Raw genomic sequence first — 23,774 nt, 5'->3', positions numbered from 1 at the left:
TTCTCTCATTCCCTCTCTCGTTCTCATTCTCGTTTGCTCTCTCTCGCGCTCTCGTTCACGCTCTCTCTCGATCCCGCGCGCTCTCGTTTTGTCTCGTTCTCGAGCTCTCGCTCTCGTTCGCTCTCGTTCTCGTTTTCTCTCTCTCGTCTTCTCTCTCTTGCTCGTTCTCTCGCTCTCGTTCTCATTTTCTCTCTTTCGTTTTCTCTCTCATTTTCTCTCTCGCTCTCGTTTTCTCTCTCGTTTTCTCTCGTTATTCTCTCTCGCGTTTTCTCTCGTTTTCTCTCTCGCGTTTTGTCTCTCGCGTTTTCTCTCTCTCTCGTTTTCTCTCTCTCTCGTTTTCTCTCGTTCTCGCGCTCTCGCTCTCGTTCTCTCTCGCTCTCGTTCTCGTTTTCTCTCTCTCGTTTTCTCTGTCTCTCTCGTGTTCTCTCGTTCTCGCGCACTAATTCTCGCGCGCTCGTTCTCGTTCCCTTTCTCGTTCCCTTTCTCGTTCCCTTTCTCGTTCTCTCTCGCTCGTTCTCGTTCTCTCTCTCTCATTCTCTCTCACGTTCTCGTTCTCTCTCGTTCTCTCTCTCTCGTTCTATCTCTCGTTTTCTTGTTCTCTCGTTTTCTTTCTCGTTTTCTCTCGCTCTCGTTTTCTCTCTCTGCATTCTCTCTCTCGCTCTCGTTATCGTTCTTTCTCGTTCTCTCGTTATCGTTCTTTCTCGTTCTCTCGTTATCGTTCTTTCTCTCTCGCTCTCGTTATCATTCTCTCTCGTTCTCTTTCTCGTTCTCTCTCGTTCTCGTTTTCTTTCTCTCTCTCTCTCTCTCTCATTTTCTTTCTCTCGTTCTCTCTCTCTCGTTCTCTCTGTCTCGTTCTCGTTCTCTCTGTCTCGTTCTCGTTCTCTCTCTTCTTGTTTTTTTCTCTCTCGCTCTCGTTCTCTCTCTTGCTTTCGTTCTCTCTCGCTCTCGTTCTCTCGCGTTTTCTTTCCCGTTTTCTCTCTCCCGTTTTCTCTCTCGTTCTCTCTCTCGCTCTCGTTCTCTCTCTCGCTCTCGTTATCGTTCTTTCTCGTTCTCTCTCGTTCTCTCTCTCGTTCTCTTTCTCGTTCTCTCTCTCGTTCTCTCTCTCGTTCTCTCTCTCGTTCTCTCTCGCTCTCATTCTCACTCTTGTTTTCTCTCTCGTTCTTTCTTTCTCGTTTTCTCACTCGTTTTCTCTCTCGCTCTCGCTCTCGTTCTCTCTCTCGTTCTCTCTCTCGTTCTCTCTCTCGTTCTCTCTCGCTCTCATTCTCACTCTTGTTTTCTCTCTCGTTCTTTCTTTCTCGTTTTCTCACTCGTTCTCTCTCTCGTTCTCTCTCTCGTTCTCTCTCTCGTTCTCTCTCTCGTTCTCTCTCGCTCTCATTCTCACTCTTGTTTTCTCTCTCGTTCTTTCTTTCTCGTTTTCTCACTCGTTTTCTCTCTCGCTCTCGCTCTCGTTCTCTCTCTCTCATTCTCTCTGTCTCTCTCGTGCGCTCTCGTTCTCGCGCACGCGTTCTCGCTCTCGCTCTCTCTCGCTCATTCTCTCGTTCTCTCTCTCGTTCTCTCTCACGTTCTCATTTTCTGTCTCTCGTTCACGTTCTCGCTCGCTCTTTCGTTCGCTCTCTCGCGCTCGCGCTCTCTCTCGGTCTTGTTTTCTCTCGTTCTCGTTCTCTCTCTCGTCTCTCTCGTTTTCTCTCTCTCTCATTTTTGTTCTTTCTCGTTCTTGCGCTCTCTCGTTCTCGCTCGTTCTCGTTCTTTCTCGTTTTCGTTCTTTCTCTCGTTCGCGCTCCCTCCCTCGTTCGCACTCTCTCGCTCTCTCTCGTTCGCGCTCTCTCTCTCGTTCGCGCTCTCTCTCTCGTTCGCGCTCTCTCTCTCGTTCGCGCTCTCTCTCTCGTTCTCTCTCTCATATTTGTTCTTCCCCTCTCTCGTTCGTTCTCTCGCGCGCGCGCGCTCTCTCTCTCTCCTGCTCTGACCTCACCAATGTGTTTCATTTGTCTGTACCCCCGTCTTTTTAAAACTGATGTTTTTTTGACTTTTTTTTCCAAAGCTCCAAAACAATGCAGCGGCATATGAAATAGTAATTGCTGCTCCTGGAATTCAAGAAATCACCTCCAACACCTAAAATACATCAAAAAAGGAGCAGCTGTTACAGCCAGAAATGTTTCCTGTCCTCCAACTTGGATTACCCAAGTCTACTATTTGTTGTCAATTTATGTGGTTTAGTATTAAGTTAATAGTAAAGATACCTACAAGTAGATCATGGATCCCTTCACTGTAACCTAAGTTTCAAAGCAGACAGCTTACAATGCTTTTCACTTATTCAGCCAGTAGAAGTAAAATAGCCTGAAAGCCATTCCATGGCAGACCAGAGTCACTTAATGTGTACTTCTGTGGTTTGTTTCTTCTACTGAGTTTTTAAAAACTATACGTAAACTTCTAATTTACTAAGGAAATATAAATAATTTTAAACATGGTGAGGACAGTGCAGGAGAGAGAGAGAAAACCTGCACAGTTACCGCCTTGCTGTTTGAATTCATGTATCGCTGGACATCGGAGTGCATCTGGGAAAATTAACAAACAGTGAAATTCACAATTAATCTTGGAGGAACTGTTGGGCGAAGTTCACAGCACAGAATCAGATAAATAAATTGTTATTTTAAGTCTGGCCAAGAGAAAGGCTGCAGTAGTGGGAACAGTGGATTCTTTCTTGATTATATGTTTTGGAGGTAAGTCTCTTGATTAAACTTAAAATATAAGCCATAGCTATTAGTTTAACCTGGGGCATTGTTTGTAGAGGAATAAGACGGTGTTATTTTCTGGTCTGTAGATTGTGAAGGAGCAAAAATGGCCTTTGCAGTGATATGTACTACTTGTCAGATGTGGGAGTTTAAAGAGAGTTTAGGGGTTACTGCGGATTATACATAAATGCTGTTGCATGCGAATCTTATCAGATCAAGTGGATTGGTTGGAGAGACAAATAGAAGCGATGAGGAATTTGCAACAGCAACAGTATGTGATGGAAGGCAGTTATAGGAAGGGGGCAAAGTCTCAGATACAGTCACATAGATGGATTAACTCCAGGAAGGGTGAGAGAGGTAGGCAACTAGAGCAGGAGTCCAAAGTGGATATACACATTTCAAACAGGTATGCTGTTTTGGAAAATGTAGTGAGTGATGGATTCTCAGGGGGACGTAACACAAACAGCCAAGTTTCTGGTATTGAGACTGGCTCTAATGCAACGAGGGGTACGTCGGCTTCCAAGAGATCAATTGTGTTAGGGGATTCTGTCTAGTCTGAGGTACAGACAGATGTTTCTGTGGCCAGCGGAGAAAAAGCAAAATGGTGTGTTGTTTCCCTGGTGCCAGGATCAAAGATGTCTCAGAGAGGGTGCACAATGTTCTCATGGGGGAGAGGGGCCAGCAAGAGGTCATTGTCCACATTGGAACCAACGATATAGGAAGGGAAAAGGTTGAGACTCTGAAGGGAGATTACAGAGAGTTAGGTAGAAATTTAAAAAGGAGTTCCTCAAGAGTAGTAATGTCTGGATTACTCCCAGTGCTACGAGCTAATGAGGGCAGGAATAGGAGGATAGAGCAGATGAATGCATGGCTGAGGAGCTGGTGTATGGGAGAAGGATTCACATTTTTGGATCATTGGAATCTCTTTTGGGGTAGAAGTGACCTGTACAAGAAGGACGGATTGCACCTAAATTGGAAGGGGACTAATATACTGGCAGGGAAATTTGCTAGAACTGCTTGGGAGGATTTAAACTAGTAAGGTGGGGGGGTGGGACCCAGGGAGATAGCGAGGAAAGAGATCAATCTGAGACAGGTACAGCTGAGAACAGAAGTGAGTCAAACAGTCAAGGCAGGCAGGGACAAGGTAGGACTAATAAATTAAACTGCATTTATTTTAATGCAAGGGGCCTAACAGGGAAGGCAGATGGACTCAGGGCATGGTTAGGAACATGTGACTGGGATATGATAGCAATTACGGAAACATGGCTCAGGGATGGGCAGGACTGGCAGCTAGATGTTCCAGGATACAAATGCTACAGGAAGGATAGAAAGGGAAGCAAAAGAGGAGGGGGCGTGGCATTTTTGATCAGGGATAGCATTACAGCTGTACTCAGACAGGATATTTCTGGAAATACATCGAGGGAAGTTATTTGGGTGGAACTGAGAAATAAGAAAGGGATGATCACCTTATTGGAATTGTATTATAGACCCCCCCAATAGTCAGAGGGAAATTGAGAAACAAATTTGTAAGGAGATCTCAGCTATCTGTAAGAATAGTACGGTGGTTATGGTAGGGGATTTTAACTTTCCAAACATCCACTGGGACTGCCATAGTGTTAAAGATTTAGATGGAGAGGAATTTCTTAAGTGTGTACCAGACAATTTTCATATTCAGTATGTGGATGTACCTACTTGAGAAGGTGCAAAACTTGACCTACTCTTGGGAAATAAGGCAGGGCAGATGACTGAGGTGTAAGTGGGGGAGCACTTTGGGGCCAGTGACCATAATTCTATTCATTTTAAAATAGTGGTGGAAAAGGATAGACCAGATGTAAAAGTTGAAGTTGTAATTTGGAGAAAGGCCAATTTTGGCGGTATTACGCAAGAACTTTCAAAAGCTGATTGGAGGCAGATGTTCGCAGGTAAAGGGACGGCTAGAAAATGAGAAGCCTTCAGAAATGAGATAACAAGAATCCAGAGAAAGTATGTTCCTGTCAGGGTGTATGAGAAGGCTGGTAGGTATAGGGAATGCTAGATGACTAAAGAAATTGAGGGTTTGGTTAAGAAAAAGAAGGAAGCATATGTCAGGTATAGACAGGATAGATCGAGTGAATCCTTAGAAGAGTATAAAGAAAGTAAGAGTATACTTGAGAGAGAAATCAGGAGGGCAAAACGGGGCATGAGATAGCTTTGGCAAATAGAATTAAGGAGAATCCGAAGGGTTTTTACAAATATATTAAGGATAAAAGGGTAACTAGAGAGAGAATAGTGCCCCTCAAAGATCAGCAAGGCGGCCTTTGTGTGGAGCCACAGAAAATGGGGGAGATGCTAAATGAGTATCTTGCATCAGTATTTACTGTGGAAAAGGATATGGAAGATATAGACTGTAGGGAAATAGATGGTGACATCTTGCAAAATGTCCAGATTACAGAGGAGGAAGTGCTGGATGTCTTGAAATGGCTAAAGGTGGATAAATCCCCAGGACCTGATCAGGTGTACCCGAGAACTCTGTGGGAAGCTAGAGAAGTGATTGCTGCGCCTCTTGCTGAGATATTTGTGTCATCGATAGTCACAGGTAAAGTGCCAGAAGACTGGAGGTTGGCAAACGTGGTGCCACTGTTTAAGAAGGGTGGTACCCGTGAGCCTGACCTCGGTGGTGGGCAAGTTGTTGGAGGGAATCCTGAGGGACAGGATGTACATGTATTCGGAAAGGCAAGGACTGATTCGGGATAGTCAGCATGGCTTTGTGGGTGGGAATCGTGTCTCACAAACTTGATTGAGTTTTTTGAAGAAGTAACAAAGAAGAGTGATGAGGACAGAGTAGTAGATGTGATCTGTATGGACCTCAGTAAGGCGTTCGACAAGGTTCCCCATGGGAGACTGATTAGCAAGGTTAGATCTCAAGGAATACAGGGAGAATTAGCCATTTGGATACAGAACTGGCTGAAAGGTAGAAGACAGAGGATGCTGGTGGAGGGTTGTTTTTCAGGCTGGAGGCCTGTGACTAGTGGAATACCACAAGGATCGGTGCAGAGCCCTCTACTTTTTGTCAATTACATAAATGATTTGGATGCGAGCATAAGAGGTACAGTTAGTAAGTTTGCAGATGACACCAAAATTAGAGGTGTAGTGAACAGCGAAGAGGGTTACCTCCGATTACAACAGGATCTGGACCAGATGGGCCAATGGGCTGAAAAGTGGCAGATGGAATTTAATTCCGATAAATGCGAGGTGCTGCATTTTGGGAATGCAAATCTTGGCATGACTTATACACTTAATGGTAAGGTCCTAGGGAGTGTTGCTGAACAAAGAGACCTTGGAGGTTCATAGCTCCTTGAAAGTGGAGTCGCAGGTAAATAGGATAATGAAGAAGGCGTTTGGTATGCTTTCCTTTATTGGTGAGAGTATGGAGTACAGGAGTTGGGAGGTCATGTTGCGGCTGTACAGGGCATTGGTTAGTCCACTGTTGGGATATTGTGTACAATTCTGATCTTCTTCCTATCAGAAAGATGTTGTGAAACTTGAAAGGGTTCAGAAAAGATTTACAAGGATGTTGCCAGGGTTGAAGGATCTGAACTATAGGGAGAGGCTGAACTGGCTGTGGCTGTTTTCCCTGGAGCATCGGAGGCTGAGGGGTGACTGTATAGAGGTTTACAAAATTATGAGGATCATGGATGGGATAAATAGACAAAGTCTTTTCCCTGGGGTCGGGGAGTCCAGAACTAGAGGGCATAGATTTAGGGTGAAAGGGGAAAGGTATGAAAGAGACCTAAGGGGCAAGTCTTTCAGCAGAGGGTGGTACGTGTATGGAATGAGCTGCCAGAGGATGTGGTGGAGGCTGGTACAATTGCAACATTTAAGAGGCATTTGGATGGGTATATGAATAGGAAGGGTTTGGAGGGATATGGGCTGGGTGCTGGCAGGTGGGACTAGACGGGTTTGGGATATCTGATCGGCATGGACGGGTTGGACCGAAGGGTCTGTTTCCATGCTGTACATCTCTATGACTCTGTTTGAATTGTATTGTTTCATGCCTATCTTTAAAAATTGCAAACCAGTTCAGACTGGAAAGCTGAGATTATTCAATCCTCTTTGCTGACATTTTTATTTTGTGTATGGTTAGATATTTTTGTAGTTTTGAAATCGTTCTTCAAATATGTTTCTGTCATAGGGCAATGACGGACTTTGTTGGAAAGATTTACTTCGACTAAAAAGTCCTCATAAACTCTTATATGCCCTAGAAATTATTGAGGCTTTGGGAAAACCTAACAGGAGAATAAGAAGAGCATCAACGGTAATTGATAAATTTGTTTACTTCATTTAATTCTTATTTAGTAAATATGTGACAAGAGTTATGACTAAGAAAATTTAGTTTTACATGGTACCGAAAGTGATTTATATTAAATAAAATCTGTAAAGTGCCGTAGATGGTCAGTGTTATGAAACGTCTTATCCTAGACACTGCCTTTTCAGTGTTTTACAGTATTTTATTTTAATTTCAGATTTCTGTCATCTGAAGCACATTGTGTATTTTTCACTAAGTATTTAACCTTGGTTATCTCGATCTCTTGCTGGTGACATTTCTTTTCCATGTTTAATTTTTTTTGTCGATGTACAAATGTTTGCTATGGTGAAGGTTTTCAGTTTTCACCAAACCAAATCTGTCAGCCACCAGAGTATCTACCACTGTGTTGGCACACCTCATTTTATATAATCTTGATAAAACTCTGTCCTGGATACTGATTATGTGGATCAACAAAAAAAAACACTTGCATCTGTGAAATACCTGGAATATAAGGAAAAATGTGCCTTGTATGTGTCAAATGTGGAATTGAAAAGGTACTGTTTTAATCAATCTATTCACTTCATAGCCAAATGTATCTCAATTTCAGTCTGAATACACTCAGTAATGCACATCTCCATAACTCATATGAGAGAATTGAAAAGATTTAAGAGCGTAAGAAACAGGAGCAGGAGTAGGCCATCTGGCCCATCGAACCCTTTCCACCATTTAATAAAATCATGGCTGATCTTTTTGTGGACTCAGCTCCACTTACTCGCTTGCTCCAAGTAACCCTTCATTCCTTTACTGTTCAAAAATCTGTCTTTGCCTTAAAAAAAACTTCAACGAGGTGGCTTCAACTACGTCAGTGGGCAGCGAATTCCACAGATTCACAACCGTTTGGGTGAAGAAGTTCCTGCTCAACTCAGACCTAAATCTGCTCCCCCTTCATTTTGAGCCTATGTCCCCTTGTTCCAGTTTCACCTGCCTGTAGAAACAGCCATTCCATCTGTTTCCTTCATAATTTTTTGCGTTTTTAAAAGATTCCCACCTCATCCTTCTAAATTCCAGTGAGTACAGTCCCAGTCTACTTAATCTGTCCTCATAAAGCATCTTTCTCAATTCTGGAATCAACCTAATGTATGACCTCTTCACCCTGCTGGTGCTCGTACATGCTTACTTGAGAGAGGAGACCAAAACTGTGTACCATCCTCCAGGTGTGGCCTCACCCGCATCCTATACAGCTGCAGCATAACCTCACTATTTTTAACGTCCATTCCCCTAGCAATGACGGACAATATTCCAATTGCTGTCCTAATTACCTGCTGTACTTGGAAACCAACACTTTGTGATTCGTGCACAAGGACACCCGAGTCCTTCTGCACAGCAACATGCTGCAATTTTTCACCATTTAAATAATAGTTCATTTTTCTGTTATTCCTACCAAAATTGATGACCTCACATTTACCAACATCTACCAGTCCCTTGCCCACTCACTTAACCTATCTATATTACTTTGCACTCCCACTCATTTTAGTGTCATCTGCGAACACTATACTTGGTCTCCAAATCTAAATCATCTATGTTAATTGCAAATGATTGCAGTCCCAACACTGATCCCCGAGGCACACCACTAGCCAATGATCATCAACCAATAAAGATTAGATTAGCTTACTTACAGTGTGGAAACAGGCCCTTCGGCCCAACAAGTCCACACTGACTTGCCGAAGTGTAACCCACCCAGACCCATTCCCCTATGTTTACCCCTTCACCTAACTCTACGGACAATTTAGCAAGGCCAATTCACCTAACCTACACATTTTTGGACTATGGGAGGAATCCGGAGGAAACCCACACAGACACGGGGAGAATGTGCAAACTCCACACAGAGAGTCGCCTGAGGCGGGAATTGAACCTAGGTCTCTGGCGCTGTGAGGTAGCAGTGCTAACCACTTAGCCACCGTGCCGCCCACAAAAACACCCATTTACCCCCACTCTTTGCTTTCTGTTAGTTAACCAATCTTCTATCTGTGTAAAAATATTACCCATACTGCCGTACACCTTTATCTTATGCAACAGCCTTTTGTGTGGCACCTTTGTTGAATGCCTTCTGGAAATCCAAAAGTGCTCCATCCACCGATTTCCCCATTGTCCACCGTGAGCATAATTTCCTCAAATAATTCCACTAAATTAGTGAAATATGACCTGCCTTTCATGAACCAATGCCTGTGCCTGTTCACTGGGGCAGTTTCTATCCGGATGTCTTACTATTTCTTCTGATTACGGATTCAACAAGTTAAGCTCAGGGGCCTGTAGTTACCTGCCTTTTGTTCTACCTCCTTTCGTAAACAATGACATCACATTTATTGTTTTCCAATCGACCAGACCTGCCCTGCAATCCGCCTAATTTTGGTACATTACCAGGAGTGTATCTGATCGTTCCCCTGTCATTTCTATTAGTACCCTGGGATGCATTCCATCAAGGCCAGGAGACCTGCTGCCTTTAGCTCCATTAGCTTGCCCAATGATACCTTTTTAGTGATGATAATAGTTTCTAGGTCCTCACCTGCCATAGCCACTTTGTCATCAATTATTGGCATGTTATACTTCCACTGTGAAGACGGACACACAATGTCTGTTTTAATACCTTGGCCAATGCCTTATTTCCCAGTTTAAATCCCCCTTCTCATCCTCTAAGGGATCAATGTTTACCTTAGCCACTTTTTTCATTTTATATATTTATAGAAATTTTTGCTATCTGTTTTTATATTCTAAGCTGGTTTGCTCTCATAATCAATCTTACTTTTCTTTATAGCTTTTTTCTGTGGTTTTCTGTTGACCTTTAAATATTTCCCAATCCCCTAGTTTCCCCCTAATCTCTGCCAGTTTGTATGCATTTGCTTTTCAGTTTGATACCCTCCTTTATTTTCTTCGTTATCCATGACTGATTTTCCTTTTCCCTACAATTATTCCCTCTCACTAGTATATACTTTTGCTGAACACTGTGAAAAATCACTTTGGCAAATCACTTTGAAAGTCCTCCGCTGTTCCTCAATTGTTCCTCCATATGGTCTTTTTGCTCCCAGTCTACCATAGCCAACTCCTCCCTTAGTTGTCTCCTTTGTTTAAGCACAAGACACTGGTACTTGATCTTACTTCTCACCATCCATCAATATTTTAAATTCAGTCACACTTGTGATTGCTCCTACTGAGAGGATCCGTAATCATGAGATCATTACTTATTCCTTTCTCATTACACAGGACCAGTCAAGGATAGCATGCTCCCATTGTAGGTTCCATTGCATACTGTTTGAGAAAACCATTGCCGATACACTCTATGAACAACTCCTTATGGCTGCCTTGACCAACTTGGTTTGACCAATTATTGTGTAGATTAAAATCCCCCATGATTGTCGTACCATTTCTACATGCATTGATTGATTATTTCTTTGTTTATTGCCCACCCCACCATAATGATGCTATTTGGTGGCCTATAGACTACATCTATCATTGACTTGTCACCTTACTATTTCTAATTTCCACCCACATTTGATTCGACCTTTTTCTCTATATCATATCTCGCTACTACTATTAAATATTAGAGCTACACTACCTCTCTAACCTTCCTGTCCATCCTTCCACATAGTCTGATGCTCCTGGATATTTAACTCCTAATTGTAACTGTACTGCAGCCATGTCTCTGTAATGGCCAACAAATCAGACCCATTTGCAATGATATGTGCTATCAATTGGTTTGGATGCTGTGAACATTCAGGTAAAATGCTGTGATGCTAGTTTTGATACTTTTTTTTATTGTATCCTAACACCTCCGCCAGAAGAACCTTTGTTTTCCAACATTCTCACTTCTTCTGTCATGGTATGGTTTCCAGTCATCTTCGTGCTACACTGCACAGCTGCTTCCTGATTTTTATTTACTGTCTTGATTCGCTTTTTCCTTAAGTGCTCACTCACTCTAGCTAACTCATATTTTCCCCTTAGATTCCGATCCTCCTACCAAACTAGTTTCAAGTCCATCCCACAGTGCTAGCAAGAATATTGGTCCCGTTACTGATCACAGTGAATAACCAGTTCCGCCAGAGAACACACCAGATGGCCTCCTTCTTTAGAGACTGCAATTTCCCTTCCCACGTGGTTAAAGATGCCCTCCAACGCATCTCGTCCACATCCCACACCTCTGCCCTCAGACCCCACCCCTCCAACCGTAACAAGGACAGAACACCCCTGCTGCTCACCTTCCACCCTACAAACCTTTGCATAAACCAAATCATCCGCCGACATTTCCGCCACCTCCAAAAAGACCCCACCACCAGGGATATATTTCCCTCCCCACACCTTTCCGCCTTCCGCAAAGACCGTTCCCTCCGTGACTACCTGGTCAGGTCCACGCCCCCCTACGACTCGCCCTCCCATCCTGGCACTTTCCCCTGCCACCGCAGGAACTGTAAAACCTGTGCCCACACCTCCTCCCTCACTCTATCCAAGGCCCTAAAGGAGCCTTCCACATCCATCAAAGTTTTACCTGCACATCCACTAATATCATTTGTTGTATCCATTGCTCCCGATGCGGTCTCCTCTATATTGGGGAGACTGGATGCCTCCTAGCAGAGGCTTTAGGGAAAATCTCCAAGACAATAGTCTGGTAGTGTGGCCGAGCGGTCTAAGTCGCCGGATCCAGATTCCAGTCCTGAAAGGGACGTGTGTTCAAGTGGGCGGCACGGTGGCACAGTGGTTAGCACTGCTGCCTCACAGCGCTTGTAGACCCGGGTTCAATTCCCGACTCAGGCGACTGACTGTGTGGAGTTTGCACGTTCTCCCCGTGTCTGCGTGGGTTTCCTCCGGGTGCTCCGGTTTCCTCCCACAGTCACAAAGATGTGTGGGTCAGGTGAATTGGCCAAGCTAAATTGCCCATAGTGTTAGGTAAGGGGTAAATGTATGGGTGGGTTGCGCTTCGGCGGGTCGGTGTGGACTTGTTGGGCCGAAGGGCCTGTTTCCACACTGTAAGTCTAATCAAACACCCGCACCAATCAACCACACCGCCCCGTGACCCAACATTTCAACTCCCCCTCCCACTCTGCCGAGGACATGGAGGTCCTGGGCCTCCTTCACCGCCGCTCCCTCACCACCAGATGCCTGGAGGAAGAACGCCTCATCTTCCGCCCCGGAACACTTCAACCCCAGGGCATCAATATGGACTTCAACAGTTTCCTCATTTCCCCTTTCCCCCACCTCATCCTAGTTTCAAACTTCCAGCTCAGCACTGTCACCATGACTTGTCCAGACTTGTCCTACCTGCTTATCTCCTTTTCCACTTATCCACTCCACCCTTTCCTTCCTGATCTATCACCTTCATCTCCTCCCCCACTCACCCATTGTACTCTATGCTACTCTCTCCACCCCCAACCTCCCCAAGCTTATCTCTCCACGCTTCAGTCTCTCTGCCTTTATTCTTGATGAAGGGCTTTTGCCCGAAACGTCTATTTCGCTGCTCGTTGGATGCTGCCTGAACTGCTGTGCTTTTCCAGCACCACTGATCCAGAATCTCATTTATCCAAATTACATTGCATCTGCTATTGATTTACCCGCTCGCTCAACCCGTCCAGTTCATGTTGAAGGATCTCTGCATCCGTGTCATAGTATCATCTGCATACCTTGAGATATTGCATTTTGTTCCCTCATCCAAATCAAAATTGTGAATAGCTGTGGTCCGAGCACCGATCCCTGTGGCACTCCATTAGTTACTGCCTACCAATTTGATAGGACCTATCAATTCCTACTTTTTGTTTCCTCTCTGCTAACCAGTTTTCTCTTCATCTCCGTACCCTTCCCCCAATCCCACGCACTTTATTTATGCACAATAATCGCTTAGGCGTCACTATGTCAAAATCTTTCTGAAACTCCAAATATACCACATTGACTGCCCTCCCTTGTCAACTCTACTAATTACATCTTCGCAGAATTCCAACAGATTTGTCAAGCATGATTTCCCCACATAAATCCATGCCAAGTCTCTCTGATTCTGTCACTGCTTTCTAAATATTCCGCAATAAAATCCTTGATAATGGATTCGAGAATTTTCCCCACTCACAATTTTAGGCTTACTAGTCTATAATTCCCCGGTTACGCTCTACCTTTTTTTTAAATATTGGAGTAACATTAGCTGCAACCTGCAGAAACTCTCCTAGAGCCACTTCCTTACGTACTTTAGGATGTAGATTATTAGACCCTGTGGATTTATCCACCTTCAATCCCTTCAATTATCCCACTACTAATACTGATCTCTCTCACTAAAGTTTGCATTCTTCAACATTTCTGGTATCTGATTTGTGTCCTCTTTTGTGAAGACAACCAAAGTATGTATTCAGTTGTTCAACCATTTCTTTGTCCCCTATTATAAATTCCCCCATTTCTGTCTGCCGGGTGCCCTCAATTGTCTTCACTAATCTCATTCACTTCAGGTACCTATTGAAACTTTGTGTCCGTCTTTATGTTCTGTGCAAGCTTACTTTTGTAGTGTATTTTCCCCTTCTTAAACAATCCCTTGGTCCTGCTTTGCTGAGTTCTAATTTGCTCCCAATCCTCAGATCTGTTACTTTTTTTTTGGCCAATCTGTATGCTTCTTCCTTGGATCAGATACTAACTCTAATTTCCTTTGTAACTCATGGATTGGCCTCTTACCCATTTTGCTTTTGTGTCGGACAGGATTAAACAAGTCCCAGTTCCCCCATGTTCCTTGAATATTTGCCATTGCCTATCCACTGTTATTCCTTTAAGTAACTCTCCCCAATCTATCAAGGGCAACTCATATCACACATCTTCATAGTTTCCTTCATTAAGATTCAGTACCTAGTCTCCAAAACAACTGTCTCACTCTCCAACTTGATAATAAATTCTATCATGTTATGATCGCTCATCCCCAAGCAGTCTCACACAGCTAGATTGCCAATGATTTCATTCTCATTACACTGTACCCAGTCTAAAATGTCCTATTCTCTAGTTGGTTCCTCCACCTATTGGTCAAGAAAACTATCCCATATACACTCCCAAGAATACCGTGTCTACAGCATAGTGACTAGTTTGGTCTGCCCAAACCGTGTGCAGATTAAAATCATCCATGGTCACCAATTATTCCCTTATCATCTGCATCTCTAATTTCTTGTTCAATGCAATTCCAAATATTGCCACTGCAATTTGGGGGTTTATATATGACACTCACTAATGTCTTTTGCTCCTAGGTATTTCTCATCTCAACCCATATTGTCAGAGCTAATATTCTTTCTCACTATTGTGTTAATTTCCTTTTTAACCAGCAATGCCACTCCTTCACCTTTTCCTTTTTGCCTGTCCTTCCCAATTCCTGGTCACCCTGCACCCATGTCTCTGTAATCCCAATTATATTGCACCTATTTGCATCTATCTGTGCGATTAGTTCATCCACTTTATTTCGAATACTTTGTTATAATTCCTTGGTGCATAAAGATATTCAGTACTTCTGTTCCTTATCTTTTTTATTGTCTGGTAACTATCTACCACATCGCTAACCTGAGCTCTTACCACCTCCTTTAATTTGGGTTTTCTAATATCTCCTATAACTGATCCCTCCTCCCCCATCTATTTAGATTAAAACCCTGTCTACAGCCCTACTTATGTGATTCACTAGGACTCTGGTCCCAGCACAACTAGATAAAGATTGACCCATCAGAACACATCCCTTCTTCCCCAATGCTGGTGCCAATTCCCCCTAAATTCAAACCCATTTCTCCCACACCAATCTTTAAGCCATGCTATGCTGATTGACCCTATGCTGATTAGCTTGTGGCTGAGATAGTAATCTAGAAATTATTATCTTTTTTGTTCTGCTTTTTAATTTAACTCTGAGCTAACTCTCTCAGATAAAACCAGGGCAGAAGTTCTGCTATGTTGTAGGTACCTAAATGGACCATGGCCATGGGATCTTTACCCTCCTACTCCAAGTTCAGCAGCCCAGGTGAGATATCCCAACCCGAGCACTAGGTAGGAAACACAACCTTTGGGACTTGCAATCCTGGTCACAGAACAGTGTCTATGTCCCTAAATATATTATTCCCAATTATAACAATATTTCTCTACTCTTTTCTCCACCCCTCCCCCAACACTTGAATGGCTCCCTGCACCATGGTGGTTTGGTCAGTCGGCTCATCCTCCCTGCAGTCCACATGGAGCACGAGTCTTGAACTGTTGGACGAGGACTGAGACTCTTGTAACTCTACCTGAACTCCCTCACAGCCAACCTCCCCCCCCCCCCCCCCCCCCACACCCTCCTGATCACTGGATGAATTTGAGTTTGTTAGTCTAAGGGGTGTGAGAGTCTCCTGCAACAGAACGTCCAGATAACTCTTCCTCCTCTCAGGTATGTCGCAGTGTTTGAAGCTCAGACTCCAGCTCATCGACTGAGTCGAAGGTCCTCAAGCAACCAGTATTTACTGTAGACACGGTCACTGGGAACCACAATGGAGTCCACGAGCTCCCACATTATGCAGGGCCAACACATCAATTGACCTTCCATCTTTTTTAAAATTCAAAACTGATTAAATAAAATTAACTGTTTTCGTATCTTTGCTTATTATCTCAATCTGAATGCAAGTTATAACCAATAATTTAACAAGATTCAATTTAACAGATTCAAATTCTTCTAATTATCCTAGAACTCTAGTCTCTAAGACAGTCCTCTCATCTCAAGAATCAATTTAAACATTTGTTTCAATCTCTCTAAAGCAAAGCTGTCCTTGCTTCAGTAAAGAGTCTAATACTGCACGTGATGCATTCTCATCATAGCCCTGCATAATTGCAACAAGATTTTCTTATTCTTATACTGCCAATCCCTTGCAGCGAAGGCTGACTAATAGCAGTTGTTTTTCTGATTGCTTGCTCTGCCCATGTGTCAACCTTGTGCTTAATGTGAAAAGGCATCCAATTCCCTTTGGATTTCAGTATTTACTCACTCATCTTTTCAGAACTAGTGGTTTTCCATTCTGTTTACCAAATTGGATAATTTCACATATCTAACATTATATTTCCTCTGCCACACCCTTGACTAGTCCCTTGATTGTGGAATATTCTTTCTCCCAGTGCTACTTCGATCCTCTCCCTTACCTCTATCTCCACTATTTCACTGACTGTTAGTGCTGCTTTCTGCTGTCACTCCAAACTAGAAGATTTTGTCAACTTTGCTTGTGGTTTGCATCCATGCTGCCCTATTTTATGTGGTCTATCTGCAATGCTTCCCTTTCCTCCTTTTGCCTTCTTTATCTCAAGATGAGCTGTCAACCAGTATCTTCTATAAGTTCGCTGATTTCCACAAATACTCTAATTGCATTGGTTCCTGTGGAATTATTTTCCATTTTATTTTCAATTTCTGTGTACTGTGTCACATCTGTTCTACCAATATCACCTTCCACACCAGTGAATCTCCTGTTTCTTGCTCCTTCCGTTACCAGGCAATCCCCTTCCCATGATCATTTCTGACTCATTTACCATAAAGTTCCCTTATCCCTTCCTCCACCCAGAGCAACAGTAGGATTCATGTTGCCCTTACTATCTGTCTTGAAGGTGATGCTACCTCCTAATTCTCTCTTTTTGTTTTGTGTGTCCTGTTAATTTGAATCTAAATTATTTTATATAGCTTCTTTAAAAGGGACATTTGTGAGTGATTGACTTGATGCGCTCCTTGCTGCTTGTGACTCACTTTAATGTTCCCAGTGATGTGGGTAAAATCACCAGTCTTGAAGTCAGATTTGGGGTTCAATGACAGAGTTTATTGTGCAAGGAAATACTGGAGATCCGGGGAGAGAAAGACACCAACAGCACAGTTGTCAGTTGCGAGTCTTCTCTCGACCCAGAGCACATGTGAAGAAACATCTATACATCTTGTGATACAATAGGTCAGTGATGAGATTATTGCCTTTGTAACATAGTCTGTTTATGGCAATCATTGCAGAATTGTTGATAGTTTTGATACAGTCTTTGTCAGTTCCAGCGCAGCCTTTGTTAATTTCCGCCTGGTATTTGTCAGTTTCAGTGTAGACGTTGTCAGTTTCGATGTCTTCATGGAAATCCATTGCTGTAGTAATGGACGCTAATTGCTCTTCCTGAGAAGGACGATTACTGCAGCCCTGGCTGTTAGAATTTTGTATTGAGTCTGTATCAAGCTGTTAGCATTTCTATAAGAGGTGTTAGCTGGACCCAGACACTTCGGGGGCAGTGTTCGTCACTCATGTATATTCTCTCCCCACCCGCCTTAAACTAATCAACTGGGTTGTGAGTGCATTGTGCTGGCATTCTGGTGGCCTAAGGCAGTGTCTGTATCTGCTCTGTTGTTTCTCTCCATACTGTGATCCAATGGCCATCTTGTGTGTTAAATTGGCCAACTCATGACTCAGCGACCATCTTGTGTATCTGTGTGCCTAGTATCACCCTGCTCAGTGCCATCTCCCTCTTCACCATTTTTCACATTCATTACATTAACCCTTTGCTGTTTCTGGCAGCTGCTGAAAGACAATGGCAGCAGCAAATTCCAACTCCTACCACCACCACCAATCCACCTACTTCAGTGTACTGGGAGTGTCAGTTCCTCCATGGTACCTTGTTCATCTATAACCTCGCCCAACATCTGCACACTAAACTTCAGTCCTTTCATCTACTCCTTTCCCTGGGTCTGGGTCTCCAAGCATACCATGTAAAAAAGCAGTTTACTTTTAATATATTCTCAATGCAGGGCGACCAAGTGCAAATTGGATGATTTCTTTTGAGCTTTTACATCTGGAGGCTCCTATTTTAATTCTCCACTGCCTTTGAATCTAGCATTCTATCCTTGACCACCTTGATGCAATGAATTTCTATGACTTCAATGATTCTAGCCTTCTGGATTCAAGGTCAAGTTTGTCAACTGCGCATCCTGACTGCTGCTTCCATTTTTTAAAAAGATTCTGGTTATTTAACCCTGTCTACTTTCTACCTTATCCTAGGTTTTTCCTTTTGTCATTTTCTTCCTCTACCACTGCTGTCCTTTCTCTCGATGCTAGTTTAAAATTTTCTGTCATTTTGAATGACAACAAATCACTTCCCTGAAAGCCTAACTCTAATTTTCACCACAGTCTGAACTGTGATTTTTTTTGTTCATTTTCAAGTCATTATTCTATCCAATCCTTTTCCTTTTATTGTTAAGCACTAGTGCAGTTCACTGTCCATAAGCACCATTTAAAAAGTAGGTAATTGAAATACAGAAAATTAAGTAATTTCTAACCAAATTAAATGATACTTTTCATTGCGCTGGTTAATCTTTGCTATTTGCTTGTTGGAAATGATAAAATACACTAACAACAGATTTTCTACAGAACAAACAGAAACCAAAATTGCTGGAAAAACTCAGCAACTCAAATGGACCTGAAATGCTAATTCTGCTTTCTCTCCATATGCTGCCAGACCTGCTGAGTTCTTCTTGCAATTTTTGTTTTTGTTTCTCATTTCCAACATTAGCAGTTCTTTGGTGTTTTTTTTAAATATACAAATCAAATTGTAATCTTGGCTATATTTTGTAGTGAAAAGAGTTAAAAGGCTTTTTGGTTGCTGTCTTGTGATTATTGAATTACTGTAATTGATTATAACTCTGATTTTATTTCAGGGTAGCTACAGTGATCTATATCCTGACTCAGATGACTCAAGTGAAGATCAGATAGAAAACAGTAAAAATTCTTGGAGTTGTAAGGTTTGTTTCACATTTTTGTTAAAACTGCATGAATATAACATGATGTCAGCCCAGTTTGTTGGGAGGTGGGGGTGGAACACCCCCAGGACATCAGCAAACCGTACTTGTGACTGAACCTAGAGCCTAGACTCCCAACAAAAGCAGGATGATTTCTCCTGAAAAATGCTGAGAAAAAAGACACATTCTTCAGCAAAAGTTCCTAATTCATATATTGGATACTGACCTGAAATTTCCTTTTTCTTCTTCAAAAGCCAATGATCCTCTGCACACTTCCAGTATGTTCTATATTTCTTAATACAGCAGAGTAGAATTATATTTAAATGCTACTTCCCTGTCTATTTATCTAATGTCACAAAGTTATTCCTTCAGTGCTTGAGGTGTGTGCCCCATCTTCAGCGAGTATTAAACTATTAATTTTGTGTTTGATACCCACAAAATTTGATGCATCTTAATAACCTGGATGTTGTACCATCAAGACTTCACTTAAATAAGAATAAATGATTTTTAATATTTTATAAGCTCTCTTGCGCAGTAATAATTTTCAATAATAGAATCGTAGAATCCCTGCAGTGCAGAAGCAGGCCATTTGGTCAATCCAGATGGTTCCTCCTTCAAAGACCGCAGACTCCCCCCCCCCCCCCCCCCCCCCCCCCCAAGACGTGATCGGCGATGCCCTCCACCGCATCTCTTCCACTTCCCGCTCCTCTGCCCTTGAGCCCGGCCCCTCCAACCGCCACCAGGACAGAACCCCACTAGTTCTCACCTACCACCCCACCAACCTCCATATACAGCATATCATCCGCCGTCATTTCCGCTATCTCCAAACGGACCCCATCACCAGGGACATATTTCCCTCCCCTCCCCTATCAGTGTTCCGAAAAGACCACTCCCTTCGTGACTCCCTCGTCAGGTCCACACCCCCCACCAACCTAACCTCCACTCCCGGCACCTTCCCCTGCAACCGCAGGAAATGCAAAACTTGCACCCACACCTCCTCCTTTACCTCTCTCCAAGGCCCCAAGGGATCCTTCCATATCCGCCACAAATTCACCTGCACCTCCACACACATCTATTGCATCTGCTGCACCCGATGTGGCCTCCTCTATATTGGGGAGACGGGCCGCCTACTTGCAGAACGCTTCAGGGAACACCTCTGGGACGCCCGGACCAACCAACCCAACCACCCCGTGGCTCAACACTTTAACTCCCCCTCCCACTCCACCAAGGACATGCAGGTCCTTGGACTCCTCCATCGCCAGAACATAACAACACGACGGTTGGAGGAAGAGCGCCTCATCTTCCTCCTGGGAACCCTCCAACCACAAGGGATGAACTCCGATATCTCCAGTGTCCTCATTTCCCCTCCCCCCACCTTGTCTCAGTCGATTCCCTCGAACTCAACACCGCCCTCCTAACCTGCAATCTTCTTCCTGACCTCTCCGCCCCCACCCCACTCCGGCCTATCACCCTCACCTTGACCTCCTTCCACCTATCACATCTCCATCACCCCTCCCCCAAGTCCCTCCTCCCTACCTTTTATCTTAGCCTGCTGGACACACTCTCCTCATTCCTGATGAAGGGCTTATGCCCAAAACATCGAATTTCCTGTTCCTTGGATGCTGCCTGACCTGCTGCGCTTTAACCAGCAACACATTTTCAACTCTGATCTCCAGCATCTGCAGACCTCACTTTCTCCTCGAAGATTTTAACCTACTGCAAATCCTCTTGCAAGGATGCCTTCCTTGAAGAAGCTCTCTTCCTCCCTCTACAAGGATTTCAGTGAGTCTCTCTCTCACTGCACCCCCCAGGTCATCTCCTCTGCACAGAAGCTCTTCAGCCACGTTCTCAAACAGACTCGCTACCACAGCCACATCTCCTTCCTCAGCACCTGTCTACGGAACCGACTGATCCCGCACGGACTCCGGACTACATTCCGACCAACCAAATTTGGATCCAACCAGGACAACCTGTATCTACAACAAATCCGAAGCCTCCAGCAACAGACCTCCCTCCGGATCCTCCACTCCACCCTTGCAGCCATGCGTCGCTACCTCCATTCCCTGCAACCAGCCCTACCCCAGCTCAGGACAACACTCTCACAAAGTTGCAAAGGACCTCTGCTAAACAAACAGTTCTTCCTAGCCATATCAGAACTTAAAGACATTAAGTACCGAAAACTTTCATGTACTTACCCCCACATTCGTGGTTCCTCAACTGTTCCAGAATCTTCCATCGGCCTCTGCAATCTGTTGGATGCCATTACACACGCGGCCGCTACAGCGCCCGCGGCACCAACAGCCGATGACGACCGTGACGTCACTTCCGTCCGCACCAACCTCGCAGTCTCCGCGATCGCAGCCCAGACAACCACTTCCACGATCGCCAGGAAGATCATTGACGGATTCGCGACCCCCGCGGCTATCGGGAATGACCACGTTTTTTTTGTCGCCACAGCCACTTCCGCCATTCGGTTGCCGTCGCCGCAGCCACTTCCGCCCCCAGTGACATCACTAACCTGCACGACCACAACGCCTCAGGTGTCTCCGCCCCCACGCCGACTTTCGTCACCACGCGTAACCCCGCCCCCACGCCGACTTCCGTCACCATGCGTAACCCCGCCGCCATGCCGACTTCCGTCACCATGTCTAATCCCGCCCCCACGTCAATCTCCGTCCGTGCCCCTGCGCCTAACCCCGCCCCCACTCCCAGCTCCAGTCCCACACCAGGTCCTAGCTCCCAGCCCTGCCGTGTCTTCACCATCCCTCTAGACCTCCCCCTCTCTCTCCCCAGTCCTCAGCAGAGGCCTCACCTTCATTCCCCTACGCCCTCGGATTAATGAGTTCAACACGCGGCGAGACATTGAACAATTCTTCCGCCGCCTTTGCCTCCGTGCCTACTTTTTCAACCAAGACTCTCGCCCACCCTCTGACGACCCCTTCTACCGCCTCCAACACACCCCATCCACCTGGACACCCCGTGCTGGCCTCTTACCCGCCCTCGATCTCTTTATAGCCAACTGCCACCGCGACATTAACCGACTCAACCTGTCCACCCCTCTTACCCACTCCAACCTCTCACCCTCGGAACGTGCAGCCCTCCACTCCCTCCGCTCCAACCCCAACCTCACCATCAAACCGGCAGACAAGGGAGACGCGGTAGTAGTTTGGCGCACCGACCTTTATATCGCTGAGGCCAAATGCCAGCTCGCGGATGCCTTCTCCTATTGCCCCCTTGACCATGACCCCACCTCCCACCACCAAACCATCATCTCCCAGATCATCCATAACCTCATCACCTCGGGATCTCCCATCCACCGCCTCCAACCTCATAGTCCCACCACCCCGCACCGCCCGTTTCTACCTCCTGCCCAAAATCCACAAACCTGACTGCCCCGGCCGACCCATTGTCTCAGCCTGCTCCTGCCCCACCGAACTCATCTCCGCGTACCTCGACACGGTTCTGTCCCCCTTAGTCCAAGAACTCCCCACCTACATTCGGGACACCACCCACGCCCTCCACCTCCTCCATGATTTTCGCTTCCCCGGTCCCCAACGCCTTATCTTCACAATGGACATCCAGTCCCTGTACATCTCCATCCCCCATCACGAAGGACTCAAAGCTCTCCGCTTATTCCTTTCCCGCCGAACCAACCAGTACTCTTCCACCGACACCCTCCTTTGACTGACTCAACTGGTCCTCACCCTGAACAACTTCTCTTTCCAATCCCCCCACTTCCTCCAAACTAAAGGAGTTGCCATGGGCACCCACATGGGCCCCAGCTATGCCTGTCTCTTCGTAGCATATGTGGAACAGTCCATCTTCCGCAACTACACTGGCACCACCCCCCACCTTTTCCTCCGCTACATCGATGACTGTATTAGCGCTGCCTCGTGCTCCCACGAGGAGGTTGAACAGTTCATCAACTTTACCAACACCTTCCACCCTGACCTCAAATTCACCTGGACCGTCTCAGACTCCTCCCTCCCCTTCCTAGACCTTTCCATTTCTATCTCGGGCGACCGAATCAACACAGACATCTACTATAAACTGACTGACTCCCACAGCTACCTAGACTACACGTCCTCCCACCCTGCCCTCTGTAAAAACGCCATCCCATATTCCCAATTCCTTCGTCTCTGCCGCACCCCCCACCAACCTAACCTCCACTCCCGGCACCTTCCCCTGCAACCGCAGGAAATGCAAAACTTGCGCCCTCACCTCCTCCTTTACCTCTCTCCAAGGCCCCAAGGGATCCTTCCATATCCGCCACAAATTCACCTGCACCTCCACTCACATCATCTATTGCATCCGCTGCACCCGATGTGGCCTCCTCTATATTGGGGAGACGGGCCGCCTACTTGCGGAACGCTTCAGGGAACACCTCTGGGACGCCCGGACCAACCAACCCAACCACCCCGTGGCTCAACACTTTAACTCCCCCTCCCATTCCACCAAGGACATGCAGGTCCTTGGACTCCTCCATCGCCAGAATATAACAACATGACGGTTGGAGGAAGAGTGCCTCATCTTCCGCCTGGGAACCCTCCAACCACAAGGGATGAACTCAGATATCTCCAGTGTCCTCATTTCCCCTCCCCCCACCTTGTCTCAGTCGATTCCCTCGAACTCAGCACTGCCCTCCTAACCTGCAATCATCTTCCTGACCTCTCCGCCCCCACCCCACTCCGGCCTATCACCCTCACCTTGACCTCCTTCCACCTATCACATCTCCATCGCTCCTCCCCCAAGTCCCTCCTCCCTACCTTTTATCTTAGCCTGCTGGACACACTTTTCTCATTCCTGATGAAGGGCTGATGCCCGAAACGTCGAATTTCCTGTTCCTTGGATGCTGCCTGACCTGCTGTGCTTTAACCAGCAACACATTTTCAGCTCTGATTTCCAGCATCTGCAGACCTCACTTCCTCCTCATTTGGTTAATCAAGTTTGCATGGATCCTTCAAAGAGTATCAAAACCACCCTTCGACCCTCTTCCCCATCCCTG

At 45.3% G+C, this 23,774-nt stretch overlaps 1 protein-coding gene across 5 annotated transcripts in view; it reads left to right on the top strand.

Moving 5' to 3' along the window:
* Positions 1-23,774, top strand: part of usp34 (ubiquitin specific peptidase 34) — a 472,579-nt gene that overhangs the window by 262,470 nt on the left and 186,335 nt on the right. For all 5 annotated transcript variants that reach the window (XM_060831547.1, XM_060831550.1, XM_060831548.1 and 2 more), the window contains 2 exons: positions 6,901-7,023; positions 18,689-18,772. In XM_060831547.1, coding sequence (XP_060687530.1) covers positions 6,901-7,023; positions 18,689-18,772 — 207 coding nt within the window. The remainder of the gene's footprint in view (positions 1-6,900; positions 7,024-18,688; positions 18,773-23,774) is intronic.

This window comes from Hemiscyllium ocellatum, chromosome 10 (assembly GCF_020745735.1).
Source record: "Hemiscyllium ocellatum isolate sHemOce1 chromosome 10, sHemOce1.pat.X.cur, whole genome shotgun sequence".
NCBI classification, from domain to species: Eukaryota; Metazoa; Chordata; class Chondrichthyes; order Orectolobiformes; family Hemiscylliidae; genus Hemiscyllium; species Hemiscyllium ocellatum.
This window is presented reverse-complemented; position numbering and strand designations above follow the sequence as displayed.